The sequence below is a fragment of the Calliphora vicina genome, chromosome 1 (assembly GCF_958450345.1).
Source record: "Calliphora vicina chromosome 1, idCalVici1.1, whole genome shotgun sequence".
Taxonomy (NCBI): domain Eukaryota; kingdom Metazoa; phylum Arthropoda; class Insecta; order Diptera; family Calliphoridae; genus Calliphora; species Calliphora vicina.
The window spans coordinates 106,035,953-106,058,002 of NC_088780.1; the positions used below are offsets into that span (position 1 = coordinate 106,035,953).

The 22,050-nt window shown below is 27.2% G+C and overlaps 1 protein-coding gene across 2 annotated transcripts in view; it reads right to left on the reverse strand.

The window, feature by feature from the left end:
• Cow (Proteoglycan Cow) overlaps positions 1-22,050 on the reverse strand; it is a 305,796-nt gene that overhangs the window by 9,751 nt on the left and 273,995 nt on the right. Inside the window, exons 8-10 of one of the 2 annotated variants that reach the window (XM_065515436.1) lie at positions 15,180-15,279; positions 14,658-15,053; positions 7,196-7,333 (exon numbers count right to left, since the gene is read on the reverse strand). In XM_065515436.1, the coding sequence (XP_065371508.1) occupies positions 7,196-7,333; positions 14,658-15,053; positions 15,180-15,279 (634 nt within the window). The remainder of the gene's footprint in view (positions 1-7,195; positions 7,334-14,657; positions 15,054-15,179; positions 15,280-22,050) is intronic. The other variant, XM_065515437.1, reaches the window with a different exon arrangement.

Consider the following 22,050-nt stretch of genomic DNA (forward strand, 5'->3'; position numbering starts at 1 on the left):
AATAAAACGAATAAATGTTCATATATGTATATTTAAATTTATTAAATTGCTTAAAATTGTTCATAATTTCAAATTTAAATAAGTAATAATGACTACAAAAATTTTATTGTTTCTGAAATTCGACAAAAAACTAAAGCCAAAGGGACTTTGGATCACTGTAGATGAGTGTTTCGATAGCTCCATCTATAAATATATAAATACAGGCAAATCCCGTTATAACGAACGATATGTTGTCAGGCCCATTCGTTAAATTGAAAAATTCGTTATATCGAGATGTTTTTTTTTTAATTTTGGACAACTTTTTCTATATTGGAATTTAACTAAACTAGGTTGGATGAGCGGTGTGACGTTAGGAGGCATGAATATCGTCCAAATTTTTATATCTTTAGTAGTTTTTACTAATTTTTCTTCTGGAGGATGGCCTGGTGCATTATCCACGATTAATAAAGCCTTCATTGTAAGGGATTTCGATTCGGAAAATGAAAATTAAACTCAGGGACAAACATTAAAAAAAAACAGATTTTGAAGATTCTAGATTCCACTTAATTTGTGTAAAGATAATTTACAGGAAACACTTAGTCACGATAAAATGTTTGTTTTTATTTTCTTCAAAATACATGTTGATAATTTCGTTATTCCATATTTCATTCATTCATCTAAATTTTTAGTTTTTCTTTCAATGAAATTCTTTTACGGTTTCCCATATTTAATTCACATGAATTATAGCCTGATTCACAATATCGAATGAAAGATTTCGTTCCCATTCTAAGCGAAAGAAAGCTAAATTTGGATTCCCTAACTTCATATTTATGTGAACGAATCAGTTTTCTTTCGCTTAGAATGCGAACGAAATCTTTTATTCGATATTGTGAAAACAAGCAATTAAAACCACTATAGAAAAAATGATAGCACCTATTATTAACCATTGAAAACGGTACTGTTTTCTTATTTTTACATTCTTTACTACTTTTGTTTTTTATACTTTCTGTTCGTTATATTGAGCGTACAATTCATCATTCGTTATATCGAGCATACAATTTTTGAAACGTTCGTTATATAAGGTGGTCAATGTTACGAATTCCACCGTGCGTTAAATCGGATTTTCGTTAAAGTGAGATTCGTTATACCGGGATTTGCCTGTATTACTGCAAGAAGTTACAATTCTAAAAAGAAATCTTTAAAAATTTTTATTTTAGGACTTGAACCAATCAAAATAAAAAGTACGGAATAAAATATTTGCTATTTAGCTGGCGAAATATTAGAAGAATCGCAATTAATAATCAAAATATCAACTTAGATTAAAGTGGAGTTAAATGTGATGGAGAATGTGATTTTGAAACGGTCATCGAAAGTGATATTGATGATGACATTTATAATGATTACATTGAAATAGATGAAGGCCATGATCTTAAAATATATGTATATAAGTGTTGTTATTAACCGCGTACTTAAGTGTTGCAAAATCTATATACACACAGTTACTAAAGTATACGTACGATCGACTTTTTGGGCCTTTTTTTAAAAGTCCATATATTTAAAAATACAAGGCCTGACTCATTCATTCAATCACTCACTCATTCACTGACTCCCCAGTCATGAGTGAGTGAGTAAATGAATGAGACAGGCCTTGTATTTTTAAATATATGGACTTTTAAAAAAAGTCCCAAAAAGTAAATCGTACGTATACTTTAGTAACTGTGTGTATATAAAAATGAAATGGTCCATGTATGTAATGGCATCACGTGAGAACGGCTGGAGCGATTTGGCTGATTTTTTTTTTATTCGATTCGAAATTTTCAGGAGATGGTTTGTAAAGAAAAAAATTAAAAAATTCCGGGTAAAACTCGGAATTTTTTTTGAGTCCAGTCAACTGTAATAAAAAAAGCTCCGTAAAGTATGCAGTACAAATTTAGATATTTTATTTGCAAATAAATAAGAACAGGCAGGTGTATGTGGGTTGGTGAAACTTGACGAACTAACATTAGTAAATCCTACCGGTCAACTAGTATTTAATAAATCAAATGATAAACACAAATATTGCAAACTAACGTTTTGTTGCAAGAAAAGCATGGAGTTCGTCTTATACATGATTTTGAACATCTTTGTCAAACATGGTAATAAACTTTTTGCGTATTTGTAAATGCATCAATCATGATCAAATTAGCCACGTTCACGTTCACTGACAATGATATCAAATTTCAGATTTGATATTCCTTTATTGTGTAAATCCCCAAGACCACTTTATTAAGCAAAGATTCGGCAACGTTGATAGAGCTGGATGTAGAATACAATTTGTTATAAATAATTTAGAAATAGTGAATAATTAATTTACTAAAGAATAAGTTACTCAATTTAAAACCCGAATTGATGAACGACATAAAAAAGTTCTTAATACTTTTATATTGTATTTGAATTGAGGATCATGCCCAACTAGCTCAAATTTTTTAAAGCATAGCCCCAAAACGGAAACTTAAAGGTTTTCTAGTTAATTATTTTATAGATTTTTCGGGAGTTAATCTGATGAGAATATTTCTGTTGAAAATTTAAGGATGGACTTTGTTTTCGAATGTTTTTTTAACATTATCAATATTTGAATTGTTGAACTTTAACGTTATTTTTTGTTTTTCTTTAACAATAAAATATTAAAAAACCGACGTCAAAACTTCATTCTTTACTTTTTTAAAAAAATTAAAATTATTCGAATAATTCGATTAATTTTAAACGTGTGATCGAATTATTCGAACAAGTTAAAATCTCTTATTCGAATTATTCGTTTTATTCCAACAAGAGAAAAATTGAATAATTCGAATACCCTAGTATTTAGACAAGGACAAAAATAATAGTTTAAACTGACTATATTTAATTTTTTTAATTTAATTCGTATGTTTTAGGCTAATATGGCGGCGAAATCTAAGCTCCCAATTAGCATGTAGTATGAAATGAATTTGACTCTGTTTTTGTTTTTGATATCAAATTGTTTATTGAAACCGAATATATATTTTCTATTTATTTTTTTAGTTTTTGTAGATATATTTATAGAATATATATAGTTTCACTATAAGAGAAAATTCTGTCACGTACGGTATTAAATTTTATTTATTATAAAATCATCCGAAGATTGTTTTTATTTAAATATGACGCATTGTAAAGGAAAATTATTTGGTTTAGTGTATGAAATTAAAAGTAAACAGAACGCTTTCACCATTCGCAAATGTTTGCATATTTTTACATGTACCTTAAAATTACTTCCGTTTTATGTCACGTACGATATACCCATATTTGGACAACAATGTTTCGAAAGTTCGTAATATTTATTTAAAATGAAGTACCCTCTGAATGGAACATAATGACCAACTTATTTTTCAGATATTCTTATTTTTGCAAAATCTATTCCACTCTATCTGTGCAAATGTCGCGTACGATGACAAGGAATTGCCCATATGTATTTGGTGATGTTTTTAGATATCCAAATAAACACTATAGTGCTTTTAACAGATAGCGAAAATAACTCGTCTATAAATTCAAGTGTTAGAAATTATCACTTATTTTTGTTTTAAAAAATTAATCCCCTGAAATAACTGCTGTAAACTGATCTTTTGATTATGTGGCTTGGTTTGACCTTTAAAGTTTTTATTTTTATACCCTAAGTTATTTCTAATAATCTTCTGCAATCTGGATTTTGGAGACCATATTTTCGATTTAAAATATGTAATACGCAAAATACTGTTTTAAACTTATATGATCAAATATTACACAGAGAAAACAGATTCGTGATAGCAATCGAATTTGTTGCCAATCGAATGATTCTACCTTAGTAACCGAATTTTACAATTGTGGCTACAATATTTTAGAAGGGGTAACAAAAGTTTGGTTGCTTCAACCGAAATTCTTCTTTATCAACTGAATTTCTGTTGATATAATCGAAAAATTCTATATGTGCAACCGAATCATTCGATTGGCAACAAATTCGGTTGCTATCACGAATCTGTTTTGTCTGTGTATTAACCCCCAGTAACACGAAGTCTGGTTATATGTTAACTAATAGTTATACTGACAGTTTTCATACAAAAATAATTTTAACCGACAGTATAACTATTAGTTAAGGCATAACCAGACTTCGTGTTAATGGGGATAATAATCTAAAAAATAAGTTCGTGACGACGAGTGCCAGGGTGCCAAAGTCAACCACCTCTAGTTAGGAAAACTTTGTACAGCTTGTAACTTGTGCAAATATGGACAGTTTTTAATGAAAGAAACTTATTTTGGAATTTATTAGAAAAAAGAGGATATTTTTAAAAAGATATTTGAATATCCAATACCGAAGATATTTGCGAACAACAAAATAAAGTCAAGGTAAAAAACAAAATTTCCAAATTTTAAGCTGTACAATATGTGAACAAGTTACAAGCTGTACAAAGTTTTTCTAACTAGATTATATTGTATCCTAACTGGGTGGTCACAAATTTTATTTTCCTCCTCTACGATTCGTTCAAACATAATTTTGCACTATAACCACAATCAGTTGTGTTCGGTACAGGTTGCCTGTGATGGTCTGGCCAGATTTCAGCAACTCATAATATATAGGATCCTTTTGGTCCCACCAAATACAGAGCATTAACTTAGCGCTATGGATATTTGGCTTTGGTGTCGATTAGGCTGGTTGGCCGGGCTTCACATATGAGCTCGTGGATATTGTAAAATCGCAATGATTTTGCAAGCTCTTGTTGAGTTTGACAACAATCTTCACGGAGTAATGCCTTCAATTCTTGGTCTTCAAACTTTTTTGGCTGGTCTGGGCGATCTTTGACTTCCGTGTCAAAATCACCACTTGTGAACCGAACAAACAATCTCTCGCACGTTGAAACCGATGAAACACATTCACCATAAGCTTTGGTGAGCAATCGGTGTGCTTCTACGATACTTTTTTTCGAATTAAAGAGGTAAAGTAAAACTTCCCGCGTGACGCTTTGGTGGCACAAAAAAACTCGACATTTTCGAAGCAAAAAAAAATAATGTTCAATAACTAGTGACAATAAATGACAGATATGTACCCTTCATATAAGTTATTATACAAAAACCGCGTTCAAAAGATCGCCATCTATTGTAAATCCCACATTTTTAAGTCATACACCCAATAATAAAAAAATAACTTTCTGATTGTATTTTGGAGGTACAATATTTAATTGGTTTCTCTTTAACGAGTTTTGCTCTCATTCGTGTTGTATATATCTGAATTGTTGATGGGGTTCCGGCCCTGGTGGATAAGAGTGCCGACCACAGCTTTAGAATTGTTTGAATTATGAAATTACAGAGTAATTATAACACCGTACTACAAAAAGAGAAAAAAATCGATAGACACGAACCGGATGATATACGTATGAAACTATAAATTAAATGGAGAAAAACTGCGTTTTCAGTTTTTCATTACGTGATCCTGTTTCCTTTTAAAAGGACTACAAATTTTTAGATGAGTACATTTTTAAAAAAATGTTTTAAAATATTTCTGATCATCCTACTATGCCAAATTTGGTGCCAAATGATCAACAAGAGTTGTAAAATATTTCGTATTATTTTTATTTTATCCTGTAAGGATCAAAAGATGTTAAAAATTGCCTTTAAAATTTTTATCCTTGAATATCCTTTTAGATTTATAATATTTTTTTTTTCAAAAAAATTGTGAGTTAAAGATCCAAATATTCTATACTAAATGTCAAAATTTCACCCTTTATATATTTATTAGTATACAAAAAAGTTTTATCATGAAAAGTGCATGTTTATAAACTACATCACCATAGTGCGGGAGGTATAATTGGTTAGGACTGATGTTTGCAACATATAAAAATATTGTCCCAATACCCATCACAAAGCATACTAAACTGCTCAAGATCACTTTCTGAGTTGACTAAGCGATGTCCGTCCTTCTGTCCGTCCGTCCATGTGAACCTTGTAATTAAACTACAGGTTGCAATTTTAAAGATAATTCGACAAAATTTGGCACAAACCTTTATATTACCCCAAATAGGGCCCCCATACGATTGCCCTATTAGAAAATAGTTAAGCTCTCATAAATATCTTAATTATAAACATCTTAAAACCAAATTCAGCAAAATTAAATTTTATATAAGCCGAATTCTCACGACCAAATTTTGTGACGGTCGGTCAACAATGTTCCATAGCTCTCATATAAGCAACATTCTCGAAAATGTCATTAATATGCATAAATCTCTGAAATATCCCAGTATCCAAAAAAAATCTACACAAATATGTCTAATATATTCGCAAAGCATTCCACCAAATTTTATGACGATTGGTCCATAATTAGTCAAAGCTCCCATGTAAGGCCCACTACCGAAAATGTTGGTATTCAAATAATATTCAACACAAATAAGTTTCATATCAAGTGAAAACTCTTTATAATCATATACTCGGTGTAGGGTATCATAAGGTCAGGCTTGCCCGACTATACCATTTTACTTGTTTTTTATAAAAGTATTCTTTGTTTCTTTTCACAACGTTTTTTGTTATATTTTGTTTTCGAATGATATATTAAAATAAAATATAAAAAAATCAAATAATGTAAATTTAAAATATTATTTAATACTTAATTAAGTAGTGAAGATAGAAGGATGAAATTTTGGCATGTGGTATTCAATATTTGGATCTTTAACTCACTATTTTTTTGAAAAAAAATTATTGGAAATCTAAAAAGATATTCAAGGATAAAAATTTGAAAGGATATTTTTAACATCTTTTAGATCCTGACAGGATAAAATAAAAGTAATACGAAAAATTTTACAACTCTTCTTGATCATTTGACACCAAATTTGGCATACTAGGATGATCAGAAATATTTCAAAACATTTTTTTAAAAATGTACTCCTCTGAAAATTTGAAGTCCTTTTAAAAGGAAACAGGATCACGAAATGAAAAACCGAAAACGCAGTTTTTCTCCATTTAATTTATTGTTTCAGACGTATATCATCCGGTTCGTGTCGAATATTGAGTGTCGTACGGTGTAACAATTAAAAATTTACTTTAAAATTTTTGAATTCCCTTAAAAATAAAACAATACGAATCATCAATCATCAATCAATTGCTTAGTTTTAAACATAGTCCATGGGTTCTCGTCAAAACAGTTGTTTGCTAAAAACCCCTTAGATAAATATGTTTTATTTATTTACATAATTCCACTTACCACAATTGGGTTTTCCTCGAGTGCGTGTATTGGCGAATTCAACGCCATGTTTATCGACACACCAGCAGACACCAACCGAATTATGACACTGTGTTGGCTTATAGAAACCTTGAATATCACAATCGGGTGCATAAGCTCCTGTTTGGGTTGATAATTTTCAATAAAATTACAATACCAAAAAACAAATAAAAAAATAGATATTTTGTTAGACTTTTTTTATTCAATTATTTGTTGCATTAGTTGTTGTTGTTACGTGTGTATGTATTTTATAATTATTTTTTTTAATTTGTAAAATATTAATTAATTAACATTAAATAAATCTTGGAAAATTGGAAGCATAAGCTGACATTATTATTAATAGATTTTGGGTAAATTGTAAATGAATTTAGCAAAAATTTCATAAATTTTGTTTGATTAAATATATGTTTAAGTATGTACGAGTATATTAAATAATTGTAATTATAAAAAAAATTAGTAATTTATTATAAATATTTGTTTTTAAATATTTTTCTATGGAAGTAAAAACTAAAATTTAAAGTGTAAATAAAATGTGTGTTGGTGTGTTTTTGGCAGAAACAGTAAATTGAAAAAATTGTGTGTTTTAAAAAAATTGTGTGTGTTGTACTAAATTGCAAGAAAAAGCTTTAAATTCTAGGAAAATTTCAAGAAACTTGTTATTTTTTGGCAATATCTTTATGTGTGTAAAAATGACTGTGAGTGTAACTAAGAAAACCTTAAATCAACAAACTTTAAAGTTAGAGAAACCCAGGAAACAATAAAACGTTATAAAAACCGTTGGCTAGATTTCAACAAAATTTAGGAAATAAATAGTTGATGTATACCACTAAAGGTTAAAGACACAAAGTGGTTAGTTTACTAACCACTGTGGCGGTTGGCATTGATGATGACTTCAAAAAATATAATTGTTTGGAAAAATGCCAATAAACTATGTTTTAAAGACTATAGAAAAGGTGGTTAGTGAAGTGACCACTAAACCGCAAAGAGTTAAGCAAATGCAATTTGTTTGTGTTTCATGTTAGAACACAATGTGAGATACAATGTGCTAAAGTCGACCACTTTGCATAGCTTGTAACTTGTACAAATCTGAACATATTTCAATAAATGAAACTTTGTAATAAAGCAAATAATAATTAAAAATGAAGGTAAAGAAATTCCTGTTTATTATTTATAGTTTAAAAGATATTTAAGTATAAATTTTGAAATTTTCGTTATTTACCCTGACTTTATTTTGGTTTTCGCAAATATCTTCATTAATGGATGCCTAAATATTTGTATAAAACTACTATTGGGTTTATGACTTAAAAATGCGGGACTTTTTCAAAGTTTTAGCTTTTATTTTGAAAGAATTGTACAATATAAATTTATTCGAAGTATTAGCCATTGTTAGCTTTGACATTTTCCCATATTGCTGGCAACATATGTATTCCGAGACAAAAGAACTACTCATCTTTTGAGGCCAAGAACGAATCAAAGTCGGTTCCAAAGTGAAGCGTATCCCAGAGAAAATGTTCTGCATCGATCGAAATAAATAGCAGTAGGACGTGGCACGGTCTGGACTATAAGGCGGGTAAGGCAAAACTTCCCAACCACTTCATTCTAAATACTTTTTAACAGGTATTGTAACATGTGGCCGAGCGATTTCATGTCTGGTCGCTTCAAACGAATCAGATGCGTTCGTTACAGGTTGCCTGTGATGGTCTGGTCAGATTTCAGCACCTTATAATAGATAGGACACTTGTGTTCCCATTTAATTAAGAGAATTACCTTAGCGCCATGGATATTTGGCTTTTGTATCTCTTACGTAATGGTAGGATTTTTCATAGCAATTAATAATTCGGTGCAAAAATTATTTTCTTTTATAGCGTTCAAGCATAATTTCGGACATGCAAAATCGTCTTTCAAGGTCTATTGGCTTCAATTCGTGTGGTATCCAATTTGCCTGCTTTTGGACGAATCCTGTTGCTGGAGTAGCTACCAATGATTTTGCAAGCTCTTGTTAAGTTTTACAACAAACTTCCTGGAGTAATGTCTCCAATTCTTGGTCTTTAAACTTTTTTGGCTGGCCTGGAACACATTCAGGATAAGCTATTTTTCAAACTCATTTCAAAATTTTGACTTTGAATATTTTTCACGGCTAAGCAGATTCAGATATTGCCTTTATGTGTTATTATCGAATTTAGACAAATATTTGGACATCCATTTCCGAAGAGGGTGTGCTTCAGGCTACAAGATCAATGTAGTGTAATTCAAGCTGAGATCTCAGCGATCAAAAGGGCAATTCACTGGATGAAGTACTATAGGCTATTTGGTGTGAATATCCGAAATCTGTACCGACAGTAAGCCTGCTATTAAATCTCTATCTGGCGTCTACTCGACATCCAGATTGGTACATGAATTCCGGGTATCTCTTAATGAGATGGCGAGACATTCTAACCTGGAGTTATTCTGGATGCCTGGTCACTCTGGTGTACCTGGCAATGTTATTGTGGATGAACTGGCCAAAAGAGGCTCACGTTTACAAATTGATGAGATCGATCATTTGGTCGGTTCACCGCTATCTTGCTGTAAGTCAATCATACAGCGTAAATTATTTGAGTCTGCTCAGCTCAGATGGTCTAATTTGACAAACTGCTCGATATCGAGACTCACTTGGCCCGTTTTTGACCATCACAGGTCAATATCCCTACGAGCTCTGATATCAATGCTTACGGGGCACTGCTTGATTGGTGCGCATGCTAGGAGGCTGAATACTCCATACAATGACTTCTATAGGAGTTGCCATGATGAAGACGAGGATAATACGGTTGAACATCTCCTCTGTCTCTGCCCTGCTCTATCCGGGGCAAGGACTGCGACAATAGGTAGTCCATTTCTGCACGGCCTAGCGAATCTATCTACTCTGGATATCAGGAAGATGGATTCGTTCATTCGTGCGTCAGGTTGGTTCGGCATTGAACCTAGTTCTGACATTTGAAGGACCTCTTGAGGTCCTAAGCATGATCCCCTAGGGTATCACAAAGGGACCAATTCATGGACCCAAGTGAGCTGGTTGATACCAGCTGCCTTTTTTAACCTAATTACCGAAGATATTTGCGAAAAAAAAAATAAAGTTGTGGTAAAAAACAAAAGTTTAAAAATTTAAACTTAAATATCTTTTAAACTAAAAGAGATATCAGAGTGAAATAAACAGGAATTTCTTCAGATTTTCTTTTGCTTTATAACAAATTCCAGTTTGTTATTCATTGAAATGTGGTCATATTGTTAGAAGCTGTACAAAATTTACTTAGCCAGAGGTGGTCTTTTCTTAAAGCCTATGTCCTCCTCTATGATTAGTTAATACGGCATTTTACAATCGAACCAGTAGTTTAGAAGATTCAAATTAATTATCACTTATTTACGAAATATATGGCGTTTTCTTTTCTGGCATAAATGCTGCATTTATTCTGCCTTTTACCTTTCTTTGTGTTCTTTTCTGAAAAAAATGTAGTTTGGTCGTGTTCTTTTCTAATAATGTTACCCTAAAACCCTGAAGATATGCTACATGTTTCACCCTTAATTTTATCAAAGGGTTAGAAATGCACCACTTTTTTTGTAAGAAAAAAGTATAGTTTTTTTAATATTTAGTAGCTACATAAAAGAAAATTGCATAAATGGTAATGATTTTGTTCTATTGTGATCGTTAAAAACATTTAATAAATGGTACACAATATATAGGCAACATTTTGTGTCAGAAAAGAAAACACCAATAGTATACGAAAATTTATTTAACTGTTTTTCAAATCTGGGGAGTCGATTCTAGTTCTGTGAAACGGTGAAATGAACAGTTTTTTTCATATTTTCATAGAGTTTCTGATTTTTGTTTAGTGAAAAAATTCAACGTTTCACAGAACCTGAATTGACCACCTGGTAATATTTTGAGAAATATTTATAGAAATGTTTTTCTTGCTAATTTCTTTCGTCTTCAAGGAATAAACTCCAATTATGTTTGCTGGGTTATAGTCCAGCTCCTGCTATGCCAAACAATAATAGTAAAATATTGTTAGAACTCCTTATTCAACTTTAAAGTTTGTTTAATGTTAAAGTTCTAATGAAATATATGTGTATTTTGCAACGTTATGCTGTTTATTAAAACTTTTCTTCTAAATTTTAGTTTATTTAATATTGCTGCTATGTTGAAATTTAACAAAATGTAGACAACTTTCAGTGTTTTTTTTTTCATTCTTGGAAAACTTTCAAGTTTATTTTTTTTACTTTTCTATGCAATTTTAACATGTTTTCAACTCATTTTAATATGTAAACATTAGACTGGCTCGTTTTTTTTAATTAAAAAGTATAATAGAGTTTTTTGTAACGCTTTTAAGATCATTATTTCTATAATTGATCACTTGCTTTAGGTTTTGAAATTTTTTAGATTAAAATAAGAGAACTTCCTCACTAGCTTCCTAAATTGTTATTTGAGTAGCCATTTAACTAGTTATTTTAACATGTATGTACCACTTATAGTTAATCTAAGAGGCGGTTCATAGTATTCTACACCAGTGGTAGACATAAAGAGAACATGCAATATGAAATATAATAAAATCGTATGCTCTTTTTTTGGTTGTATTGAATAGTATTTTCTCCAGATGTGGGACCTATAGAGGAGCACAATCCAGTACTAAGATTTGGGAATGTATGAAACAATTTTTCGATATTTATGAGCGTTAATGTATTTTTGGATGTGGGCCTTATATAGAGATCGTCATAAAAATATAGTAGTCTGTTCAATTTCGCTTCAATAACAATATTTACAAGAGATCTATGCTCGTTATTCTCGGAAGTGGTCAAATCTTCACAAAATACAGTGACTAATGCGAATTAAGGTGATTTTCGAAAATGGACCCAATATGGTGGCTATGATAAAATATGAACCGATATTTATAAAATCCAGAAAATTGATTTTTATATACCTTTTACGAGTACTTATACATCTGTGTAAAATTTTGGTTTAAAAACGATATTTATGTAGGTTAATTTGTTTTTCAGAATTGGACCTTATATGGAAAATATTGTCAATTGTGGGCCGATCTTTACAAAAATGAACCGATCCAAACCATATATCATGTTGTGATTTCTCTTTACAAGAAACCAATTTTTACTGGATTTTGTATGGATAATGCCTATTCTATAGACATAGTTGTTGCATAGAGCCATATTCCGTGGAAAAATTTGTATGAGATCTAGGCGGAATCATGGAACGATTCCTATAATTTTCAACAATGTTTGCCCTTTTATCATAGGTATAACAAGTTCAAAATCTCTATATTTATTTGCATTATATTAACCCCCTGTCTATACCTGATACATTTTTATCATGATAAAAGTCAAAATGGTTATCAAGATAAAAAATTACCAGGTATAGTCCCCATTTATTATTATTGCTTCGTCATGACAAAATTGTTAGTGCTTTTGCTCAGACAACTTTGTCTTGACAACAAACGTCATTAATTGTTATAATAAATATTTGTCAAGTATAGACAGGGAGTAAAGGAAAAGAGAAAAACAATTTGCCCATTTTCAATTCCAAACATTTCAAAAAAATCATAACCCTAATTCCTTTCCTCTAAGCTCAATCGTGCCTTAACTAGGCAGACCGACGGACACATCTATATCGTCTTAAAATTTGTAATGTGTTACAAACAATGAGAAAATCAATAGTTTTGAAAATGTTTATTTTTGTTTCTGATACACAAATATTTAAATATTTTATATCGAATATTTAATCGGAACTTTCTCATCGAGAATCATCTAACTTTTCATAGAAACGACCTCATCTAGAAACACTTTGTTCCCTCTTTGCATTTGGAACGAAAATCTATAGTTTTTTCTAATAACCTTTGAAAGTTAGCAAGGGAATATTTTTAATCACCCACGAAAAAGCAACATTATTTTCGAACTCACTCACCAGGGACAATAATAATTGGCGAATTGACCTAACCAGATAATACTAGTGGTGAGTAAAATAACTAGTTCTTGAACAGAAATATAATTTAACTTTAGAGAATAACAACAGACGAACCCAGCGTTATCTGATTTGGGGGTGAATAAGATGTTTTGATCTTCAATTGAGGGATTAAAAATGGACACAAAGCAAAACTAACTCCTAAATGGCAATATAAAAAAAATTTTTACTAACTAGACTCCAGCTTACTTAGGGATACTAAAGTGACGATTGACTCTAAAATAGATTGCTTAAGATATGTGAAGTAACCAATTTACTTATGTTTGTATTACAAAGGAATCATAAGTGTCAAATTAGCCAAAACTGAAAGGAATAGTTTCTTGGCAGTGCGATTCAAGGTTAAACATTAGACTCGCTGCGTAAAGACCTAATGAATATGTTACCAACAAATTTAAATGGTCTAATTAATCCATGTATTCAAATTCATTTGTATGCATTTATTTATTCTTGAGCCAGTCTAATAAACTCAGAAAAACGATTAAATATAATATTTTCGATAAGTTTATTTTATTTAGATGATTTTCAATAAATATTTGAGTTTTTCTTAAATAAATAATTTGGCATCAGTTTAGTTTAATTGAAATATTGGTTTTTTAAAACTTTATTAAAAATAGCAAATAAAGGTTGTCCCAAAATGTACACAAGATATGAATTAAATAGAAAACACAGCATTTTTATCTTTAGATTGCGATTTTTATTCTCACCATCATAAACAAATGGGTGGGAAAAATATATTGATTTTGTCATTCCGTTTGTAACACATCGAAATATTCATCGCAGACCCACAAAAGTCCTTCGTGGAGAGTCAAAAGGTGTAACTATAACTAAACTTGAAAGTTTTTTCCACTTTTTGAAAGTTTTCCAACTAGCTATCTCTAATATGTATATTTTTACTACAAAACTTTACTGTTAATATTTTTGTTAAATTTCCTAAATTATTCTTAACTAAATATTTTAAATAAATACATAAATATTTTTTTTTAAATCAAAAAATCAAGGAAGCAATGCTAAAGCTAAAACTCAATATATTAAAAAAAAAAATTAAAAATTTGAAATCTTACAAATCACAAAACAAAATGAAGCTTTATTTTCAATATTTAGCAAATTGCCGTTGTAGTAAAAATAAATTATTTTGTATATATTTAAATATGATAAAAAACGTTTATAGTCTAAGAAAATATATCATAAAACTAGGCATTAAATATATTTTTATATTGTTTTAGAAATTAAATTCCAGTTTCTTTTTTTTTAATTTTTTGATACAACCTAAAAAGCATTTCTTAAAAGTGTGTATTTTTCTTTCGTTTCGTTTCTTTTCTTTTCATTTTTTTTTGGTTTGAGGGGAAAAAAGTATGTAACGAAATCAAAAATAACAAAAAGAGTTTCTGTAGTGAAAAAAATAACACAATTTGTATGATAAATTAAAATGTCCACCTGTACCTATCTCACCTGCAAAATCGCCGGCAATTCTTCGTCTTACAGCGGCACATGGACGATCTGTTTTCTCAAAACAACGACACCATTCGCGGGTATTTATTGAATTGTCCTGATCCAAATCGCAGGTATCGATGAAGGGCTTAATGCAACGCTCATTCTGATCATGTTCCAAATCGTACATTTCCTGCAGCGACAAGAAGCCATCATTGTTCAAATCCAAATGACCAAACATCCATTTGGCTTCGGTCTTGCAGGCGGGTGGGAAGTGGGCTTTGGATTTTTGACTATGCTGGCGGCGTTTCTTGCTGTCTGCCATAATGACTGAGAACCAGTCCAACAGACGATTTCCGATGGCTGTCAATTGTTGGGGTTTACATTCGGGCGATTTTGAGGGGTAACCTGGAGATTTATTGATTGTAGTATTAGGATTTGAGGGACATTGTAATTTGTTATGAATTATTGATAATGTAAAACTTTAAATCTTTGTTAAGGTTTCAGGATTTTCTCATAATTTCGAAAACTTACCAGTATTGATATTGTTGTTCTTCAAATATTTCTGTGGCTTCTCAATGACTTCATTGTATCCGCGAATCTTGTGTTTATCTTCTTGGTATTGTTGATTGTCCTGAAGAAAATGTAAATAGAAAATCATTATAAGTAATTAAAAAAAAATAACTTGCAAAGAAGCTATAAGGTAATGGGATTTGCGAAAGTGTTGAAAATTAGCAGCGGAATCAATGAATTTTATATTGAGCTATCCTTCCTATTTTTAGTTGGTAATAGTTTGTTATTATCTTAGTTGTTTAAAAAAACTTTGAAAAAATTGCCAATATCCATTTATTTTTAATTTGAAAATATGTAAATCTGATGCGCTTTAATTTATATACTTTTATACTTTTATACTTTTATACTTTTATACTTTTATACTTTTATACTTTTATACTTTTATACTTTTATACTTTTATACTTTTATACTTTTATACTTTTATACTTTTATACTTTTATACTTTTATACTTTTATACTTTTATACTTTTATACTTTTATACTTTTATACTTTTATACTTTTATACTTTTATACTTTTATACTTTTATACTTTTATACTTTTATACTTTTATACTTTTATACTTTTATACTTTTATACTTTTATACTTTTATACTTTTATACTTTTATACTTTTATACTTTTATACTTTTATACTTTTATACTTTTATACTTTTATACTTTTATACTTTTATACTTTTATACTTTTATACTTTTATACTTTTATACTTTTATACTTTTATACTTTTATACTTTTATACTTTTATACTTTTATACTTTTATACTTTTATACTTTTATACTTTTATACTTTTATACTTTTATACTTTTATACTTTTATACTTTTATACTTTTATACTTTTATACTTTTATACTTTTATACTTTTATACTTTTATACTTTTATACTTTTATACTTTTATACTTTTATACTTTTATACTTTTATACTTTTATACTTTTATACTTTTATACTTTTATACTTTTATACTTTTATACTTTTATACTTTTATACTTTTATACTTTTATACTTTTATACTTTTATACTTTTATACTTTTATACTTTTATACTTTTATACTTTTATACTTTTATACTTTTATACTTTTATACTTTTATACTTTTATACTTTTATACTTTTATACTTTTATACTTTTATACTTTTATACTTTTATACTTTTATACTTTTATACTTTTATACTTTTATACTTTTATACTTTTATACTTTTATACTTTTATACTTTTATACTTTTATACTTTTATACTTTTATACTTTTATACTTTTATACTTTTATACTTTTATACTTTTATACTTTTATACTTTTATACTTTTATACTTTTATACTTTTATACTTTTATACTTTTATACTTTTATACTTTTATACTTTTATACTTTTATACTTTTATACTTTTATACTTTTATACTTTTATACTTTTATACTTTTATACTTTTATACTTTTATACTTTTATACTTTTATACTTTTATACTTTTATACTTTTATACTTTTATACTTTTATACTTTTATACTTTTATACTTTTATACTTTTATACTTTTATACTTTTATACTTTTATACTTTTATACTTTTATACTTTTATACTTTTATACTTTTATACTTTTATACTTTTATACTTTTATACTTTTATACTTTTATACTTTTATACTTTTATACTTTTATACTTTTATACTTTTATACTTTTATACTTTTATACTTTTATACTTTTATACTTTTATACTTTTATACTTTTATACTTTTATACTTTTATACTTTTATACTTTTATACTTTTATACTTTTATACTTTTATACTTTTATACTTTTATACTTTTATACTTTTATACTTTTATACTTTTATACTTTTATACTTTTATACTTTTATACTTTTATACTTTTATACTTTTATACTTTTATACTTTTATACTTTTATACTTTTATACTTTTATACTTTTATACTTTTATACTTTTATACTTTTATACTTTTATACTTTTATACTTTTATACTTTTATACTTTTATACTTTTATACTTTTATACTTTTATACTTTTATACTTTTATACTTTTATACTTTTATACTTTTATACTTTTATACTTTTATACTTTTATACTTTTATACTTTTATACTTTTATACTTTTATACTTTTATACTTTTATACTTTTATACTTTTATACTTTTATACTTTTATACTTTTATACTTTTATACTTTTATACTTTTATACTTTTATACTTTTATACTTTTATACTTTTATACTTTTATACTTTTATACTTTTATACTTTTATACTTTTATACTTTTATACTTTTATACTTTTATACTTTTATACTTTTATACTTTTATACTTTTATACTTTTATACTTTTATACTTTTATACTTTTATACTTTTATACTTTTATACTTTTATACTTTTATACTTTTATACTTTTATACTTTTATACTTTTATACTTTTATACTTTTATACTTTTATACTTTTATACTTTTATACTTTTATACTTTTATACTTTTATACTTTTATACTTTTATACTTTTATACTTTTATACTTTTATACTTTTATACTTTTATACTTTTATACTTTTATACTTTTATACTTTTATACTTTTATACTTTTATACTTTTATACTTTTATACTTTTATACTTTTATACTTTTATACTTTTATACTTTTATACTTTTATACTTTTATACTTTTATACTTTTATACTTTTATACTTTTATACTTTTATACTTTTATACTTTTATACTTTTATACTTTTATACTTTTATACTTTTATACTTTTATACTTTTATACTTTTATACTTTTATACTTTTATACTTTTATACTTTTATACTTTTATACTTTTATACTTTTATACTTTTATACTTTTATACTTTTATACTTTTATACTTTTATACTTTTATACTTTTATACTTTTATACTTTTATACTTTTATACTTTTATACTTTTATACTTTTATACTTTTATACTTTTATACTTTTATACTTTTATACTTTTATACTTTTATACTTTTATACTTTTATACTTTTATACTTTTATACTTTTATACTTTTATACTTTTATACTTTTATACTTTTATACTTTTATACTTTTATACTTTTATACTTTTATACTTTTATACTTTTATACTTTTATACTTTTATACTTTTATACTTTTATACTTTTATACTTTTATACTTTTATACTTTTATACTTTTATACTTTTATACTTTTATACTTTTATACTTTTATACTTTTATACTTTTATACTTTTATACTTTTATACTTTTATACTTTTATACTTTTATACTTTTATACTTTTATACTTTTATACTTTTATACTTTTATACTTTTATACTTTTATACTTTTATACTTTTATACTTTTATACTTTTATACTTTTATACTTTTATACTTTTATACTTTTATACTTTTATACTTTTATACTTTTATACTTTTATACTTTTATACTTTTATACTTTTATACTTTTATACTTTTATACTTTTATACTTTTATACTTTTATACTTTTATACTTTTATACTTTTATACTTTTATACTTTTATACTTTTATACTTTTATACTTTTATACTTTTATACTTTTATACTTTTATACTTTTATACTTTTATACTTTTATACTTTTATACTTTTATACTTTTATACTTTTATACTTTTATACTTTTATACTTTTATACTTTTATACTTTTATACTTTTATACTTTTATACTTTTATACTTTTATACTTTTATACTTTTATACTTTTATACTTTTATACTTTTATACTTTTATACTTTTATACTTTTATACTTTTATACTTTTATACTTTTATACTTTTATACTTTTATACTTTTATACTTTTATACTTTTATACTTTTATACTTTTATACTTTTATACTTTTATACTTTTATACTTTTATACTTTTATACTTTTATACTTTTATACTTTTATACTTTTATACTTTTATACTTTTATACTTTTATACTTTTATACTTTTATACTTTTATACTTTTATACTTTTATACTTTTATACTTTTATACTTTTATGAATTTAATATTGAGATGTGCTTCAAATTTTTAGTTGGTAATATGGTTGGTAACTTCTTGATAATTGTAAAAAAAACTGAAAAATATGCACATCCTTGTAATTTGAAAATATGTAAATATGATAAGCTGTATGTAAAATAATTGTTTCTAGTGAATTAATTTAATAAATATTTATTTTGATTTAATGATTTTCCAATGCATATTTATTCTTGTGGAATATTTCGACATATTGTAGTATTAAATTACTTTCTTTGCCATACAAGTGCTTGGTTTTTTCATACTTGTGCCTGCAAATCGTTTAAATATGTTTGCTTTAGTCTCTAACAAAAACACATTTCGATTTAATCGTCTGCAACTCAAACATATTCTGCTCATTGCTTAAGTTTCATGCAATCTTTTATTCAATTCTCAATATTCATTTTCATTTTTGTTGTTAAATATTTAATCTTGATGTTTTCATGTTTTATACACTAAACGCCCATTAGTTACATTATTTACAATACAATAAGCAACAACCAAAAATATCCCTGTTTCCATGTGTGTATCTTTATAAAATAAATATGTAAGTGTCTGTAAGCAAACATTAAGAACGTTCCGGATGCTAGACACAGTCATAACAGAAAGTTTTCCGACAATTGTATATGAACATATCCATTTAAGTTTTTGAGTAAGACTGATATGTAGATATATTATCTAATTTTAAAATCGAAAAGCTTAGTTTTTCAATGTAATTAAAACAGTAGATTTTAATTTGTATTAAGAAATACGTAGGCGTATGGATGATATTAATTATTTCCTTTTGTCCAATATTGCTCATACGTCTGCTCTAGTCATTTTAATACAAATTTAATTTGTGTGAAGAAATACTGAGGCGTATGGGTGATATTAATTATTTTCTTTCAACAAATATTGCTCATACGTCTGATAATAAATACTAACGACATTTTGCATGTATGAACAACTCAGGTTTCTTTAAGGGAATTATTAAACCCTTATTAAGCAATAGCACAATATTTTGTATTAATTTTGCCTAAGACTGTATTTTTAGTAAAATACAGAATGTACTTGCATGTACACGACATAAGGATTAGGATGGCCCTTTTATAAATTGTGTACCAAAATTTACTCAAGATTTGAATGAAATAGAAAACACAGTTTTTTTTTTTCCTTAAGATTGTATTTTTTTTATTGAATCATAAAGTACTCAGGATAAAGTTATGTATGTAATATCACATCGGGTAAATGGTCTGTACGGCTTTGCTTGCACATACTATATTGTCGATTTTTTTTCAAAGTAAATAAAGGCTTTTTTTTATAAGTATTTGATATTTGTGAAATCCTTAGGACTTTGAGATTGATATTTTAGTAAAATTAAATAATTCTACGTTAAAAACTAAAAAAATTATAATATGGAGATTTTACATGAAGAAAAATATAAAATTTTAATTAATGTAAAATTTGAACGGTTAAAGATATCATAACAAAATTTGGAACTAATATAGACTCAAATGACCTAAAATCAACGGCATTATAATTTTTGACATTTTTCTATTTTCAAATACCCATATTCCTAAAACGGGGAAAATGTGTTCCAAAAACTCAGTTTTTTTTTAGGAAAAGTGCCTACTGAGACGTTATTTACCGTATGATAATAAAAAAAAACTTTGTAAGTATTTAAGAAACATATAGGGTTATATAAATATGGATCTTTTTCGTGGATAGGTGCTTTGCCTTTTTAAATTTTTTAATTAAATAATTTTTTTTTTTTTTTAAATTGTCCAAGTTTGGTTAGGTCCGCTTAAGTGAGCCAAATTTTACTTTACATGCTTTTGCATTAAGTTGTATTTCCGGGACATATAAAAATAGAATATAGAATATATAGTCCCAAAGAAAAATTGTTTTCTACAAAAGAAAAAATAGATGGGCTTTTTTGGGAAAAAAATACGGCACTATTTACAAGTTCCAACTTTGGATGCGTTTAACTTTTTATAGGGACGAGATAACGCTAGCAAGCTTTTTATATTTAATTTAGAATTTTATTGCCGATATAGCTGATATTTAAAAAATTAATTTCGACCGTCCGTAGGCCTGACATATCTAAGAAAAAGATCGAGTAAAATTAAAAAAATAAATCAGTTAACCTAAATATCTTGATTGTAAACGCATTTTTTGTAGATCTTCTCAAGGACTAGTTAGATTTTAAATTTCAGCTTATTCGGATCATGAATGAATTTTTGGCGATTTTTTTCTTTAAATTTGAGCCCCGAGGTGTTCAACTTTGAGGGGCTATGCATTCGGGCCTATTAGCGCTAAGAAACTGAACAAATGTAAATCAACTCGAAAACACCTCAGCTCCAACCGTATAAAATTTCGTAACAATAACTCCAATAGTTCCCGAGATCGAATTATTTCCCAAGAAAAAAAAATACAAAAATTAAGGAAATCAGTTTCGAAATATCCTTCCTCAAAGCATACTAATTATCCATTTTCTGAAAAAATTTTTATTTTTTTGATATAATAAAAAGCTTTCAAGGATTTATAGTAAAAAATATACATAAAAACGTAATTGGATATATCATTTGTTCAAGGACGATTTTTTATGCTTCTGAGGAGAAACGGATTTCTAAAAAAAATTTACGATTCATTAGCTTTTATAATGATCAATGATTGTAGCAATCACATATAGGATTGCTGCAACAATGGTAACTTAAACATATTATGGTTACCGCAATCATATATTAAGCGAATTTTTAAACACCATTTTTTTTATGGGCCCCCAAATGTTCTGAAAATCAGTGGGCCCTCAAAAAATGGTGTCATCAGTTTTTGGCCAACTTCAAATTAAGA